Source organism: Nelusetta ayraudi, unplaced genomic scaffold (genome assembly GCF_046127955.1).
Source record: "Nelusetta ayraudi isolate G7.1 ecotype Tasmania unplaced genomic scaffold, CSIRO-AGI_Nayr_v1 ptg000042l, whole genome shotgun sequence".
NCBI classification, from domain to species: domain Eukaryota; kingdom Metazoa; phylum Chordata; class Actinopteri; order Tetraodontiformes; family Monacanthidae; genus Nelusetta; species Nelusetta ayraudi.
Window position 1 is genome coordinate 3,774,176 of NW_027466092.1, and position 13,837 is coordinate 3,788,012.

Below are 13,837 nucleotides of genomic sequence, written 5' to 3' on the forward strand. Positions count from 1 at the left end.
TCTGAAAGATGACGATGTTAAACAAACACTGCGGCGGCCTCTGCCTGCTTGGAGACATTCGAGTGTCGACGAGAGCAGTTGATCTGCAGAGGTCACCCTCCTTTGGCATTCATTCTTTTCTTGAGCTGCAGTTGCCCCTCGCCTCAGATTTATAACAAAAGCTCAGTGACATCTCCATGATATCACATGCCAAACTAATCACTTCTCTCCACCCACATTCATCAGAGGGCTTTGACCTAAATATAGGTGTTTGCTCTGTCTCGGAAGGCACCATGAGGGACCATATAAAAGCAGTAAGGGTCAACGCTATCCACATTCTTCAACTGGGACTCGTGCTGGTAAGGAAAGGCTTCTGTTTCATTGTTGTGTGGATGTAATTGACTGTTAGCTCTAATTGACTGTATCTCTTTCAACTTTTTTTTGAGTCTATTTGAGTTACAACCTAGGCCAGTCATTGGAGTTATTATCTGTACTAACTCTCAAGTTTGAATCTTTCAGCCCCCCCGGGGAGTGTTGCAGACATGAGTTCGGATGCTGAGATGGCAGTGTTTGGGGAGGCCGCCCCCTACCTGAGAAGACCTGAGCGGGAGAGAATCGAAGCCCAAAATAGGCCATTTGACGCCAAGACTGCAATGTTTGCGACCGATCCAAAAGAACTGTTTGTGAAAGGGACTCTGCAGAGCAAGAACGGCGGCAAAGCCACAGTGAAAACCATTTCTGGGCAGGTGCGATATCTTGTCAAATGCCCACACACGCTCTCTCTGCTGTTCTGATGAGGCTGAGGTGGGAACTCTTGTCTCACAGGTTGTGACAGTGAAGGATGACGAAGTCTTCCCCATGAACCCACCCAAGTACGACAAGATCGAGGACATGGCCATGATGACCCACCTCAACGAAGCCGCCGTGCTGTATAACCTCAAAGAGCGTTATGCAGCATGGATGATCTATGTGAGTATACAAAACATTACCTGCAACTGAGGTTGGTCCCAAAATGGAGGGAACAAAATGTACAACGTAGACCAACAATAAAGCTGCAAAAGCAGCTGTAGGCTACAGCCAATCCAAAGAAATATCCAATGTCAATAAAAGCTGCTTATAAATGCTTAACATTTCATAATATCAAACAGCTCTCAAGTCTAATCTATTAAAAATGTAATAACACGTTGAAATGGAGTAACAGACTCTGTAGTGTTGGATGTTGCAGTGTTACAGCTTGTTTCTCTTTATGATACCAAAGATAAAATCAAGTCCCACCAAAACCATATTGGTCTTCAAATTATAGTTCATTCCACAAGATGCAGTTGACTAGGAACCGAAGAATTGCAGAAGAGAACAATTGAAAAAGAGATTGTCACCTGATATTTTATGTAACTTCATTCAAATGTGTTTTCTTTTCACCTAATTTATGAATTACAGAAATCAATAGACAAGAAAATTACACTTAAATGAAACGGAAATGGTGAAATGTCTCTTCATCCTCATTGTGCTGATTTTACCTTAAACAATGTGAAGACTTCTTCAAGTTCAAAACACATTGTTGACTGAAACGTCAGTGTTTCTTTAAATGTTTTTCAGACATATTCTGGGCTGTTCTGTGTCACTGTAAACCCTTACAAGTGGCTTCCAGTCTACAACCAAGAGGTGGTGGTGGCCTACAGGGGCAAAAAGCGCCAGGAGGCCCCACCGCACATCTTCTCCATCTCTGATAATGCCTATCAGTTCATGCTTACTGGTAAAGTGAAATATTCCATGTGTAAGGTTCCCATGCACTTTATAGTGGCTTTCTAACTTCAGATCTGTGTTATTTGTTGTAGATCGGGAAAATCAGTCCATCCTCATCACGTAAGCTGCATGTTGATACACATCTTCTTTTGGATACATTTCATTAAAAGGATTCATTAAAAAAAAAAAAAAATCGTCATTATTTTTTTTTGTGTTGTTCCTCAGTGGAGAATCTGGTGCAGGGAAAACTGTCAACACCAAGAGAGTCATTCAGTACTTTGCGACAATCGCAGGATCTGCGGACAGGAAAAAAGATGCTGCTGCCTCCGGAAAGCTACATGTACTTTTCTAACAAATGAGCACTCTTTCACCAGCTAGTCCACTAACATCCTCATTTCATTGATTGGTAACCAAATAATTTATTTTCTCAGGGGAATCTGGAGGACCAAATCATATCTGCTAACCCGCTGCTTGAGGCTTTTGGAAATGCCAAAACTGTCAGAAATGACAATTCTTCACGTTTTGTGAGTAATGGCATAAAGTTTCTGCTGAAGCACAACTGATTTGTCATCATGCACACCAGATTAATCGCTGTTGGGGTTATTTCTCTTCTTAGGGCAAATTCATAAGAATCCATTTTGGCACCACAGGGAAATTGTCCTCTGCAGATATTGAAACTTGTGAGTCAGCAACCGAAACCTGATGATATATTTATTAGTTGAATGCGTTCACTCAAACTCTTCTGGTTTTCTTTCACAGACTTGTTGGAAAAATCCAGAGTAACGTTTCAACTGTCGGCAGAGAGGAGTTACCACATTTTCTATCAGATCATGTCCAACAAGAAGCCAGAACTGATAGGTAAGTTGCTCAACTTTAGCAGAAAGCGCATGGTCTTGAAAATAATTTCATTGTGATGTCACAGTGGGCACTTATATAGAACCTTAAAATAAATGATTTGCTAATCATTTCATTTGACAGCAAGTTAATTTGTGTTCAGAGTAGATCAAATTTGTCAGAGTTTTAAATGAAATGTTTTTTTTTTCTATGCAGAGACTCTCCTAATCACCACCAACCCCTTCGACTTCCCGTTCGTCAGCCAGGGGGAGATCTCGGTGGCCAGTATTGATGACAGTGAGGAGCTGATGGCCACGGATGTGAGTTGCACTGATTTTCTAAATCTGTCACCGCCAGCCTCCCGCTGGTCCTCACGCCTGCCTTGCGTTACCGTGCTTTCAGAGTGCCATTGAGACTCTTGGCTTCAGCGGAGATGAGAGGATTGGCATCTACAAGCTAACAGGTGCTGTGATGCATTATGGAAACATGAAGTTCAAGCAGAAGCAGAGAGAGGAGCAAGCAGAGCCAGATGGCACAGAGGGTGACTGTCATTTGTTCTGTTTAACTTGATCTTTTAAAATGTGGCTATATTTCTTATGATTATGGTAATCTTTTATTGGATTCTTTTCTTACTCTTACCAACTTCCACTTTATTCTCTGTTTCAATTAGTGGCTGACAAAGCAGCTTACCTGATGGGGTTTAACTCTGCGGACCTGCTTAAGGCTCTGTGTTACCCCAGAGTGAAGGTTGGGAATGAGTATGTGACCAAGGGACAGACTGTTCAGCAGGTACACATGTTGTTTCTAGGAGCATTTCATCTCATCAACAGCACTTTAGAACAGCAATAGATAATTCCAGAAGTAGTTCAGTCAAGTTTTTTTTTTATTATGTATACTCTTAAGTACATGGGTGGACAAAATTATGAGGACACCTGACGGATCTGAAAACAATGAGTCTTTTTTGCCTCCAAAGCATATTTTTATTCCGGAATCTTCAGAAGGCTGATTGTCAACTTCCAGTCAAGTTGAGTCAAGTAGAGTCTAAATAATCTCATCTTCTAATTATGGATAAATTCCTTCATGGCAACAAAATCTTAGTAGGAAATAGTAACTAAACATGTCAAATACATGTTCTGGAGTTGCAGCAAGTAGCAATGTAACTATGTGCACTGATGCTTTTGAAGGACCTCTGCCCCAGTTTCACCAATAAATTAAGATATTTTAATTTTTTTTTTCCAAACTAGATTTATCATTAATTAAAAAAATGGTTTAATGACGTTTGTATTTATTTGTATGAATTAGTTTAATTATTTTTTTCAAAGTCTAGTAACCAGTTAAACTGTCACTGGGCCTTAAAACTGTGCAGGTCTACAATTCCATTGGTGCTTTGGCCAAATCGGTCTATGAGAAGATGTTTATGTGGATGGTGCTTCGCATAAATCAGATGTTGGACACCAAGCAGCCCCGGCAGTTCTTCATTGGAGTCCTGGACATTGCTGGATTTGAAATCTTTGATGTAAGTTTGCAAAGCTTAGGTTTTGGAACACGCAACAACACCATTGACTGTTCTCCTCAAAATGGTTTGTGTTGCAGTTCAACAGCCTGGAGCAGCTGTGTATCAACTTCACAAATGAGAAACTGCAACAGTTTTTCAACCATCACATGTTTGTGTTGGAGCAAGAGGAATACAAGAAGGAAGGCATCGAGTGGGAGTTCATTGACTTTGGGATGGACTTGGCTGCCTGTATAGAGCTCATCGAAAAGGTAAGTTCATAAGAAAACATACAAAGTCCCAGTGCAGCCTTTCCTGCTCACAACAAATTTTTCTCAACCACAGTGTGGAACAGGTTTTTTTTTTTTTGATATTTTATATATTTAAATAGACTGAAACCAGTATTTACATTATTTATTTATAAAATATTTATTTTTGTATTTATTCTGTGTTCTTCTGAAATACCCAAGAAGTCAACAGCCCATAGTGCATACTTGGTAATAACTTGGTAATAACTGTCCAATAGCAGTTTTTTACAATGTCACATCTGATGGTTTTTGTTTTTACCAGCCAATGGGAATCCTTTCCATCCTTGAAGAGGAGTGCATGTTTCCTAAGGCATCAGACACTACCTTCAAAAACAAGCTGTACGACCAGCACCTGGGTAAATCCAGCAATTTCCAAAAGCCCAAGCTTGTCAAAGGCAAAGCGGAGGCTCACTTCTCGCTCGTGCACTACGCCGGCACTGTGGACTACAGCATCGCGGGCTGGTTGGATAAAAACAAAGACCCGCTGAATGATACAGTGGTGCAACTCTACCAGAAAGCCAGCCTCAAACTGCTGGCTTTTCTGTACTCCACTTATTCTGCAGCTGATGGTAAGAGGAGAAACATTTAGTAAGTCATTACCATTTGTTGTTATTATTATTACCATTATTTGTCATAACAGTAGCATCGTGCTTTTCTTCCTGCATAGACGGAACTACTAAGAAAGCAGCAAAGAAGAAGGGCTCCTCCTTTCAGACTGTGTCGGCTCTCTTTCGGGTAGTGATACCCAAATAATTGTCTGTGAATGTTGATACACAACCATGACAATACAATGGCTTGTGTAACAATGTTACTTTTTTCTGATAGGAGAACCTTGGCAAGTTAATGACAAATCTCAGGAGCACTCATCCTCATTTTGTCAGGTGTCTGATTCCAAATGAAACCAAGACTCCAGGTTTGCCCAGTCAGAATGTATGGCACGAAATACACTGTGTTTCAGAGGTTTCGATCGTAAGAGGTTTGTCTCTGTGCTGATGTTTAGGCATCATGGAGCACCATCTGGTTATCCACCAGCTCCGTTGTAACGGTGTGCTGGAAGGAATCAGGATCTGTAGGAAGGGTTTCCCCAGTAGAATCCTGTATGGGGACTTCAAGCAGAGGTAAGATGCAAACATCAGGGTTTAGTGGTGTTTGTTTTACTCAGTAACTTGATTCTAGTGTTGTAGTCATCAAGATTTGTCTTGATTTCAGTTTTACATGGTGTTGACCTTCGATTCTAACATTGTTTTGGATCTTGGTCTCGGCGTGATCTGTGAGCATGGTCACAGTCTTGGTATTGTCTTCATCCTGAGACCCTCTGTGTCCCATCTGTGTCCCATCTAAAACGTAGGTACAAAGTACTGAATGCAAGCGTGATACCAGAAGGACAATTCATCGACAACAAGAAGGCAGCGGAGAAACTCTTGGGATCCATTGATGTGGATCACACACAGTATAGGTTTGGGCACACCAAGGTAATCAATTCCTAGAGTGACTATATCCTCTGTGTGTTTAAAATAGTTTGCTTTAGAGATTTTGTGACATCTGGTTTTCCAAAAAGATTAAACGAGTCTGTGAATGCATGCTACTACATACTAAATTTTGAATGCCTTGAAGAAGCAGAAGAAGAGATGAGATTTTTTTTTCTTTGAGCAAATTTTCCTTTAAGTTTGTTTCTTAAAATTGTATTTACATTTAAATGACAAAAGGCTTTAAAATTAAAGAGTATTTGTAATAAAAAAAAAAAAACCTTCATACTGTACTTCCTGCTTCCCAAAGGTGTTCTTTAAAGCTGGCCTCTTGGGTCTGCTGGAGGAGATGAGAGATGAAAGACTGGCCTCACTCATCACCATCACTCAGGCTTTATGCCGTGGCTTCCTGAGAAGGAAAGAGTTCCAGAAAATGATGGAGCGGAGGTAATCGATCGACCTACTCGACTTGGTTATCAGTGCAAGAAACACACCAGAAACTAATCAAAGCATCACTCTCTTCAGAGAGTCCATTTACATTGTGCAGTACAACATTCGCTCCTTCATGAATGTGAAACACTGGCCGTGGATGAAGCTCTACTTCAAGATCAAGCCACTCTTGAGGAGTGCTGAGACTGAGAAGGAGATGGCCAACATGAAAGTGGAGTTTGCTAAGTGTAAGGAGGATTTGGCCAAATCTGAGTCCAAGAGAAAGGAGCTGGAAGCCAAAATGGTTTCTCTGCTTCAGGAGAAGAATGACTTGTGTCTTCAGATTCACTCTGTAAGTAAATACATTTTTGCAACAACGTGTTTCTGAGTCGTTGTCAGATTTGTATGCATGCATGAACACATGATGAACCCTCTGGATGGAGAATAATGCCAGATAAAAGTGAATACATCTTTTGACATAGGATCAAATAGACTCGTATCTTTCCCTGTTTCCTTTTTATCAAACAGGAAGGTGAGAGTCTGGCAGACGCAGAGGAAAGGTGTGAAGGGCTCATTAAAAGCAAGATTATGCTCGAGGCCAAAACCAAAGAGCTGAGTGAGAGACTGGAGGATGAGGAGGAGATAAATGCCGAGCTTACAGCAAGGAAGCGGAAGCTGGAAGACGAGTGCTCTGAGCTAAAGAAGGACATAGACGACTTGGAGCTCACTCTGACTAAAGTGGAGAAGGAGAAACACGCCACTGAAAACAAGGTGCGTATCTTTCATACTGCCCAATCCCAACACCGACACTGAAATGAACCGTTGGTAACAGGTTACATTTTGATATAAATGCAGGTGAAGAATCTGACCGAGGAGATGTCCACCCTTGATGATACCATCGCCAAACTGTCCAAGGAGAAGTTGGCTTTGCATGATGCCCACCAGCAGACACTGGAGGATCTGCAAGCAGAGGAAGACAAAGTCAATACCCTGACTAAAGCCAAGATCAAGCTGGAGCAGCAAACGGATGATGTAAGTGCTTCAAGATAATCTGTAAAACACTGAAAGCAACATTTTGGGTGCAATTTAAAGCAGTCCGTGTAGATGTAGATTCATAAGTGGTATTTTGAGTATTCTGTTTTCCAAGCTGTTTTATCAAGCAGATGATGAAATAGAAAATGAAAGTTTTTGGTTCTGTCTGTACATCCCCCTGTACGATTCCTAAATGGATGGATGGATGGATGGATGATGGATTGGTTGTGTTAGTTAGCCTGGCTTACTAGCAAAGCTACAGCTGTTCGTCAAGTTACTATAGACTGATTGCTGTGGCTTGTAAATTTCCCAGCACAGTACATTCCTCATCAGTCTATGTCTCCACTGCAAGTGCAGAGACCACGTAGAATTGCAAAGAAACAGACTACAGGTACATTGATGGGTGGGGTAAAAGGACGCTAAAACACTGCCAAAAAAAGAGAGAAAAAAAAATCAGAAATCAAAATCAGCTAATTCCCAATGATAATAGAAAATTAACTAGTATATATCTAAAGATTGTGGATTCAAGAATGGAATTTATGAAGCACCTAAGAAACCAAAAAAACAAGCAAAAGTTGTCACCAGCAGAACATGTAATGAAATTGTCTTTTTTTTTTTTTTTTTTGTATGTATACTTCAGCTTGAAGGATCCCTGGAGCAAGAAAAGAAACTCCGGCTGGATGTTGAAAGGGCCAAACGCAAGCTCGAAGGAGATCTAAAGCTAGCACAAGAATCCATAATGGATTTGGAGAACGACAAGCAGCAGCTGGAGGAACGTCTGAAAAAGTAAGCATTGGCTGAACCGTCTAAGTGTTGGTTGGGTTATTCTGTAACTATTACATGGTTTGTCTTTGCATGACAGGAAGGACTTTGAATTCAGCCAGCTCCTGTCCAAAATCGAGGATGAGCAGAATGTGTCTGCACAGTCTCAGAAGAAGATCAAGGAGCTTCAGGTATGTTAAACTCAAGTCAAACTTGGAACCCTGTAGGAAGTGAACGACACGGGTTGTTTCTTTGATGCTGCTTCATCCAGGCCCGCATCGAGGAGCTGGATGAGGAGATAGAAGTGGAGCGGGTGGCCAGAGCCAAGGTGGAGAAGCAGAGATCCGACCTCTCCAGGGAACTAGAGGAGATCAGCGAGAGGCTGGAGGAGGCGGGCGGAGCCACCACCGCTCAGGTCGAGATGAACAAGAAGCGCGAGGCAGAGTTCCTGAAACTGAGACGCGACCTGGAGGAGTCGACGCTCCACCACGAGGCCGTCGCCGCGGCGCTGCGGAAGAGGCACGCCGACAGTGTGGCTGAGCTGGGGGAGCAGATCGACAACCTCCAGCGAGTCAAGCAGAAGCTGGAGAAGGAGAAGAGCGAATACAAAATGGAGGTCGATGATCTGTCAAGCAACATAGAGGTCATGGTTAAATCAAAGGTAGGCTAAAGGCGAAGGGTTTGCATATGCAAAGCATGTCTGCAGCCTAGACACAAATATTCATCAACTATCTTTTTTTTTTTTAATCTGTAGATTAATTATGAGAAGCTCTGTCACTCTCTGGAGGACCAGCTGAGTGATTTCAAGACGAAACAGGAAGAAAACTCTCGCCTCATCAGTGAAATAAATGCTCAAAGAGCCAAGCTTCTGAATGAAAATGGTGCGTCACGGTGGTTTATCTGGTTTAAATAACTGACAGACACCAAGACTTACTGTTGTCTGACTTTGCTTTCTCGAACAGGCGAGGTTTCCCGCCTTCTTGAGGAGAAAGAAGCGGTTCTCTCTCATGTGCAGAGAGCCAAGCTGGCATTCTCTCAGCAAGCTGAGGAACTGAAGAGGCAGGTTGAGGAGGAGACAAAGGTTTGCCACAGTACAGCACACGATGTTCAGACAATAGTGAATCAGTGAAGGGGACTTAGGCTACACATGGATTAAAACAGTAGTTAGAATACTTTGACTTATCCAATTATATGTATTTTGATGGAGGGTCTGAGAATATTCCAATTCATATAATCGTCACATAGTGTCAGTGCATCCATACTGCTTGTACGGTGTCATCCAAGTTTCTAGCTTGTCTTGAAGTAGCTATGCTTATGTTAATGTTGCCATGTGTTGGTAGCCAAAGTATTCAGTGTAGCTTTCTGAACAGGAGCCGTGTTCGCGCTAGCTTCAGTTAGTACGACAAGGTTTGGTTGTCTATTCATGTTGGTCAAAGTATGTATTATTATACTTTTCCTTCATTTTGACTTCCAATGGAGGGTGAAGGTAGCTCTTTCTCTCAGAAAATCTAGGATCTAGGATGTTTTGTTTTTGGTTTTCTGAAAACCCAAATCACAGGAAGCTAAACCGCCTTCTTGAATAGGGTCTAATCTGCCAATATCCTTTGTTTACATAGTATTTTGTTATCCTTAGTTTACATAGTATTTTCTTATTGCTTTAACCAAGAGAGAACAACTGAGATTACAACACTTTCTGTAAAGAGAGTCCAGGCGAAAAGAGGCAGAAGCAGCATGTGTATATAATTTCAGACGGCATGTACAAAGAGGAAGGCAATACAATTATACGCTATCTACGAGGAGATTAGCTTTATAGATGTCATTCCTGGTTTTTTACCTTTTCTGTTAAAAAGTTGGCACAATAATAAATGCCTGCTTTATTTTATTTTATTTTATTTATTTATTTTAATGTTTTTAAGCCTTAAGAGCTATAACTCAACCCCCTCTCTTTATTAGTCCAAGAACGCCCTCGCCCATGCTCTCCAGTCTGCCCGCCACGACTGCGATCTGCTGAGGGAGCAGTATGAGGAGGAGCAGGAGGCCAAGGCTGAGCTCCAGAGAGCCATGTCCAAGGCCAACGGTGAGGTGGCCCAGTGGAGAACCAAGTACGAGACGGATGCCATCCAGCGCACGGACGAACTTGAGGAGGCCAAGTAAGACTTCACTCAAACACATAGCACAGAAAGAGACGACTAAAGACCAAGACGTCGAGTCGTGACTCACATGGAGTTGTTGCATCCAGGAAGAAACTTGCTCAACGCCTGCAGGAGTCCGAGGAGGCCAATGAGGCCATAAATTCCAAGTGCTCGTCTTTGGAGAAGACGAAGCAGAGACTGCAGGGAGAGGTGGAGGACCTCATGGCTGATGTGGAAAGAGCTAATGCTCAAGCAGCCAGCCTGGATAAAAAGCAGAAGAGTTTCGATAAGGTTAGGTGACAATATCGTACGCTAATATGGAAAAGTATTTTGTGGAAGACGTCACCGCACCTCATGAACCTCCTGTACATGAATTCATGTCTTCCTTAGATCCTTTCTGAGTGGAGGCAAAAATATGAGGAGAATCAAGCTGAGCTGGATGGGTCGCAGAAAGAGTCTCGATCTCTCAGCACTGAGCTCTTCAAAATAAAGAACTCTTATGAGGAGGCCGTGGAGCACCTGGAGATACTCAAACGGGAGAATAAAAACCTGCAACGTGCGTATATTTCTGTCACAAGCTTAAACAAAGTTAATCATTGGCTATGTAGATGATATAGGATATAAATTGTATCACTTGTGCATTCTTCTTGGCTCGATTAAAAGATTTTATTCTAGTTTTGATATTTTATTTTGTCCACTTAATAATAATGTGCTTATTTTTATATGTCCAGAGGAAATCTCTGATTTGACCGAACAGCTCGGGGAGAATGGTAAAGCCATCCACGAGCTGGAGAAGACTAAAAAACAAACTGAGACGGAGAAGACAGAAATTCAGACTGCGTTGGAGGAAGCTGAGGTCATTAAGATTAATACCTCCTCACTCCATGGCAGGTTTTGAATTGAAATGATGCATTCCGATGTATTCCTCTTTGCATGTGTGCATCAGGCCTCTCTGGAACATGAGGAGTCCAAAATCCTCCGTGTCCAGCTGGAGCTCACTCAGGTCAAAGGAGAGGTTGATCGCAGGCTGGCAGAGAAGGACGAGGAGCTCGAGCAGATGAAGCGGAACCACCAGCGCATTGTGGAAACAATGCAGTCCGCCTTGGATTCTGAAACACGCAGCAAAAATGACGCCATGAGAATCCGAAAGAAGATGGAGACCGACCTCAATGAGATGGAGATCCAGCTCAGCCACTCCAACCGGCAGGCGACTGAAACCCAGAAGCAGCTCAGGAACATCCAAGCGCACCTTAAAGTAAAACACCGGCCGTGGGAGAAATCGCATTTTGAATGTACCTGAAATCCTCCTGATTCAACCCCCACGCTCTCCGCAGGAACAGACCCTTCACCTGGATGAAGCACTGCGCAGCCAGGAGGACTTGAAGGAGCAGGTGGCCATGTTGGAGCGCCGGGGCTGCTTGATGCAGGCAGAAGTGGAGGAGCTCAGGGTGGCTGTGGAGCAGGCCGAGAGAGGCCGCAAGCTAGCTGAGCAGGAACTCGCCGATGCCTGTGAGAGAGTGGGGCTACTGCACTCCCAGGTCAGCTTCTATCTATCTATCTATCTATCTATCTATCTATCTATCTATCTATCTATCTATCTTTTATTTTCTATATTCAATTGAGAATGAGTTTTCATTTACAATCAGGACCTGTCCAACAGGCGTGAGCTGAAAGGCTTGCACTTAAATAAAGGTTATCTATAACTAAACTGGAAGGCACAGAAGAAGATAATCTATTTGATTAATTTCCTCTCCAAAACACAATCTGGTTGGTTGTGAAGATTATTTTGCCAAATTTTCTTGTGGTGTGAGTTGGCTATAGTTGGATAGATGTGAAGCATGAGGAAGAATATTTTTTATTGGTTACCTATACATTACAAGTTAATAATTCTTAATTATTTAATATCATCTAAGCAGAGTTTTTAAAAACTCTTGTACCATAGTATTGTTTTTGTGGAGTTATGGGTGAAAAACAATGCAAGAGGCAGTAGTTAAGAGTGGAAAGAGTTGAAAAAAATCTAATGTGTGAGTTTCCTATAATTAAAGCTTATTCACAGACTATTCATCATCCCACTTCTTCAGAACACAAGTCTGCTCAACTCCAAGAGGAAGCTGGATGCAGATGTCACCCACCTGCAGTCGGAGGTCGAGGATGCCATCCAAGAGGCTCGCAATGCAGAGGAAAAGGCAAAGAAGGCAATCACTGATGTAAATATCTTATTATTTCCCTTTCTTCCTCATTTTTCCTGTATTTTTATGTCTAGCAAGAAGTCTCAAAGCCGGGTGTCTGTCATCCGAGCTCTGGTATGGAAAATTTAATGACAGGGTTTAAATTGCTGCTTTGGTACAGGCAGCAATGATGGCAGAGGAGCTGAAGAAGGAACAGGACACCAGCAGTCACCTGGAGAGGATGAAGAAGAACCTGGAGGGCTCTGTCAAGGATCTGCAGAACCGGCTGGACGAGGCTGAGAGCCTGGCTCTGAGGGGCGGCAAGAAGCAGCTGCAGAAGCTGGAGGCTCGGGTATCCTCACCTCACCTCCCTCATTTCAGTCGAGATAAGAACAAAGTGAGAACCGAGGCTGAGGTGAAGCCGTCTCTTGCAGGTGCGCGAGCTGGAAGGGGAACTGGAGAGCGAGCAGAAAAGGGGCGCCGAAGCCATTAAGGGAATCCGTAAATACGAGAGGAGGGTGAAGGAGCTCACCTACCAGACGGAGGAGGACAAGAAGACCGTCCTGAGGCTGCAGGACCTGGTGGACAAGCTGCAGCTCAAAGTCAAGGCCTACAAACGGCAGAATGAAGAAGCTGTAAGAACGCTTCTGACTTCCTTAAAGATGGAAATGCAGAAATGGGAGTGATTGGAACTCATCTTTTCATCTTTGGCGACAGGAGGAGCAGGCTAGTACTCATCTGGCCAAGCTGAGGAAGGTGCAGCACGAGCTGGAGGAGGCGCAGGAGCGCGCAGACACTGCTGAATCCCAAGTCAGCAAGTTGAGATCCAAGAGCAGAGAGTATGGAAAGGTAACACTGAGTTCATTTCATTTTTGTTCTTAATTATACAGTGTCCTTGAACGCCGCAGAAGGGCAGCTTGAAAAATAAATAAATAAATAAATGAATCATCATCATCATCATCATCATCATCATCATCATCATCATCATCATCACTTACTTGCATTCAATCAAAACTATGTTTTTCTATTCTGAAGCACATCTCTTTCCTTTCTGCCATTTGGGTTTGTGTTTGTTTAATAAATGTTTAGTTTGCTTTCACTTTTTTAAACATTGAATTTAAGACGAGATGCGAGATACAGTTTAGGAAAAACTAAATTGTTAGTGTATGTGTTTCAGATTGTATATTTAACTGCTTCCCTTTCTCTTTCTTTCCTTCAGGCTGCTGAATGCGAGTAGACAATGCCGTCATTTAGAGGACCTGAATTGTTAGCATGAGTAGAAACCTTCAAGCATTTTATTTTGCTGTGCAACTGTAGATGAATAAAGTGGTGTGAAGCATCAACTTCATCTCGTTCTTTCACCGCTTACCGTCAAGCTAAACCCGGCTACCTCCCTAAACCCCAACACAAATCAACAAAAGCGAGTGTTTATCATGTTTCTTATCATATTAGCAGGTAACTATATGTTTTGCCGCGCTAATTTGCCGGTCAC

The 13,837-nt window shown here is 42.6% G+C and overlaps 1 protein-coding gene across 1 annotated transcript; it reads left to right on the forward strand.

Moving 5' to 3' along the window:
• The first annotated feature begins 510 nt into the window (after positions 1-510).
• LOC142893287 (myosin-4-like) lies at positions 511-13,837 on the forward strand. The gene is made up of 38 exons (XM_076033724.1): positions 511-725; positions 805-948; positions 1,576-1,732; positions 1,815-1,842; positions 1,948-2,062; positions 2,154-2,246; positions 2,339-2,402; positions 2,482-2,580; positions 2,773-2,876; positions 2,959-3,097; positions 3,227-3,345; positions 3,923-4,072; positions 4,150-4,320; positions 4,619-4,925; positions 5,024-5,091; positions 5,182-5,269; positions 5,357-5,474; positions 5,705-5,828; positions 6,133-6,269; positions 6,348-6,603; positions 6,780-7,022; positions 7,107-7,283; positions 7,924-8,069; positions 8,146-8,236; positions 8,317-8,706; positions 8,800-8,926; positions 9,008-9,126; positions 9,999-10,195; positions 10,285-10,468; positions 10,568-10,733; positions 10,909-11,033; positions 11,124-11,432; positions 11,512-11,715; positions 12,259-12,384; positions 12,527-12,697; positions 12,780-12,980; positions 13,063-13,194; positions 13,565-13,837. Exons 1-38 carry the CDS (start codon positions 522-524, stop codon positions 13,580-13,582), a joined length of 5,811 nt encoding a protein of 1,936 aa, XP_075889839.1. The 5' UTR covers positions 511-521; the 3' UTR covers positions 13,583-13,837.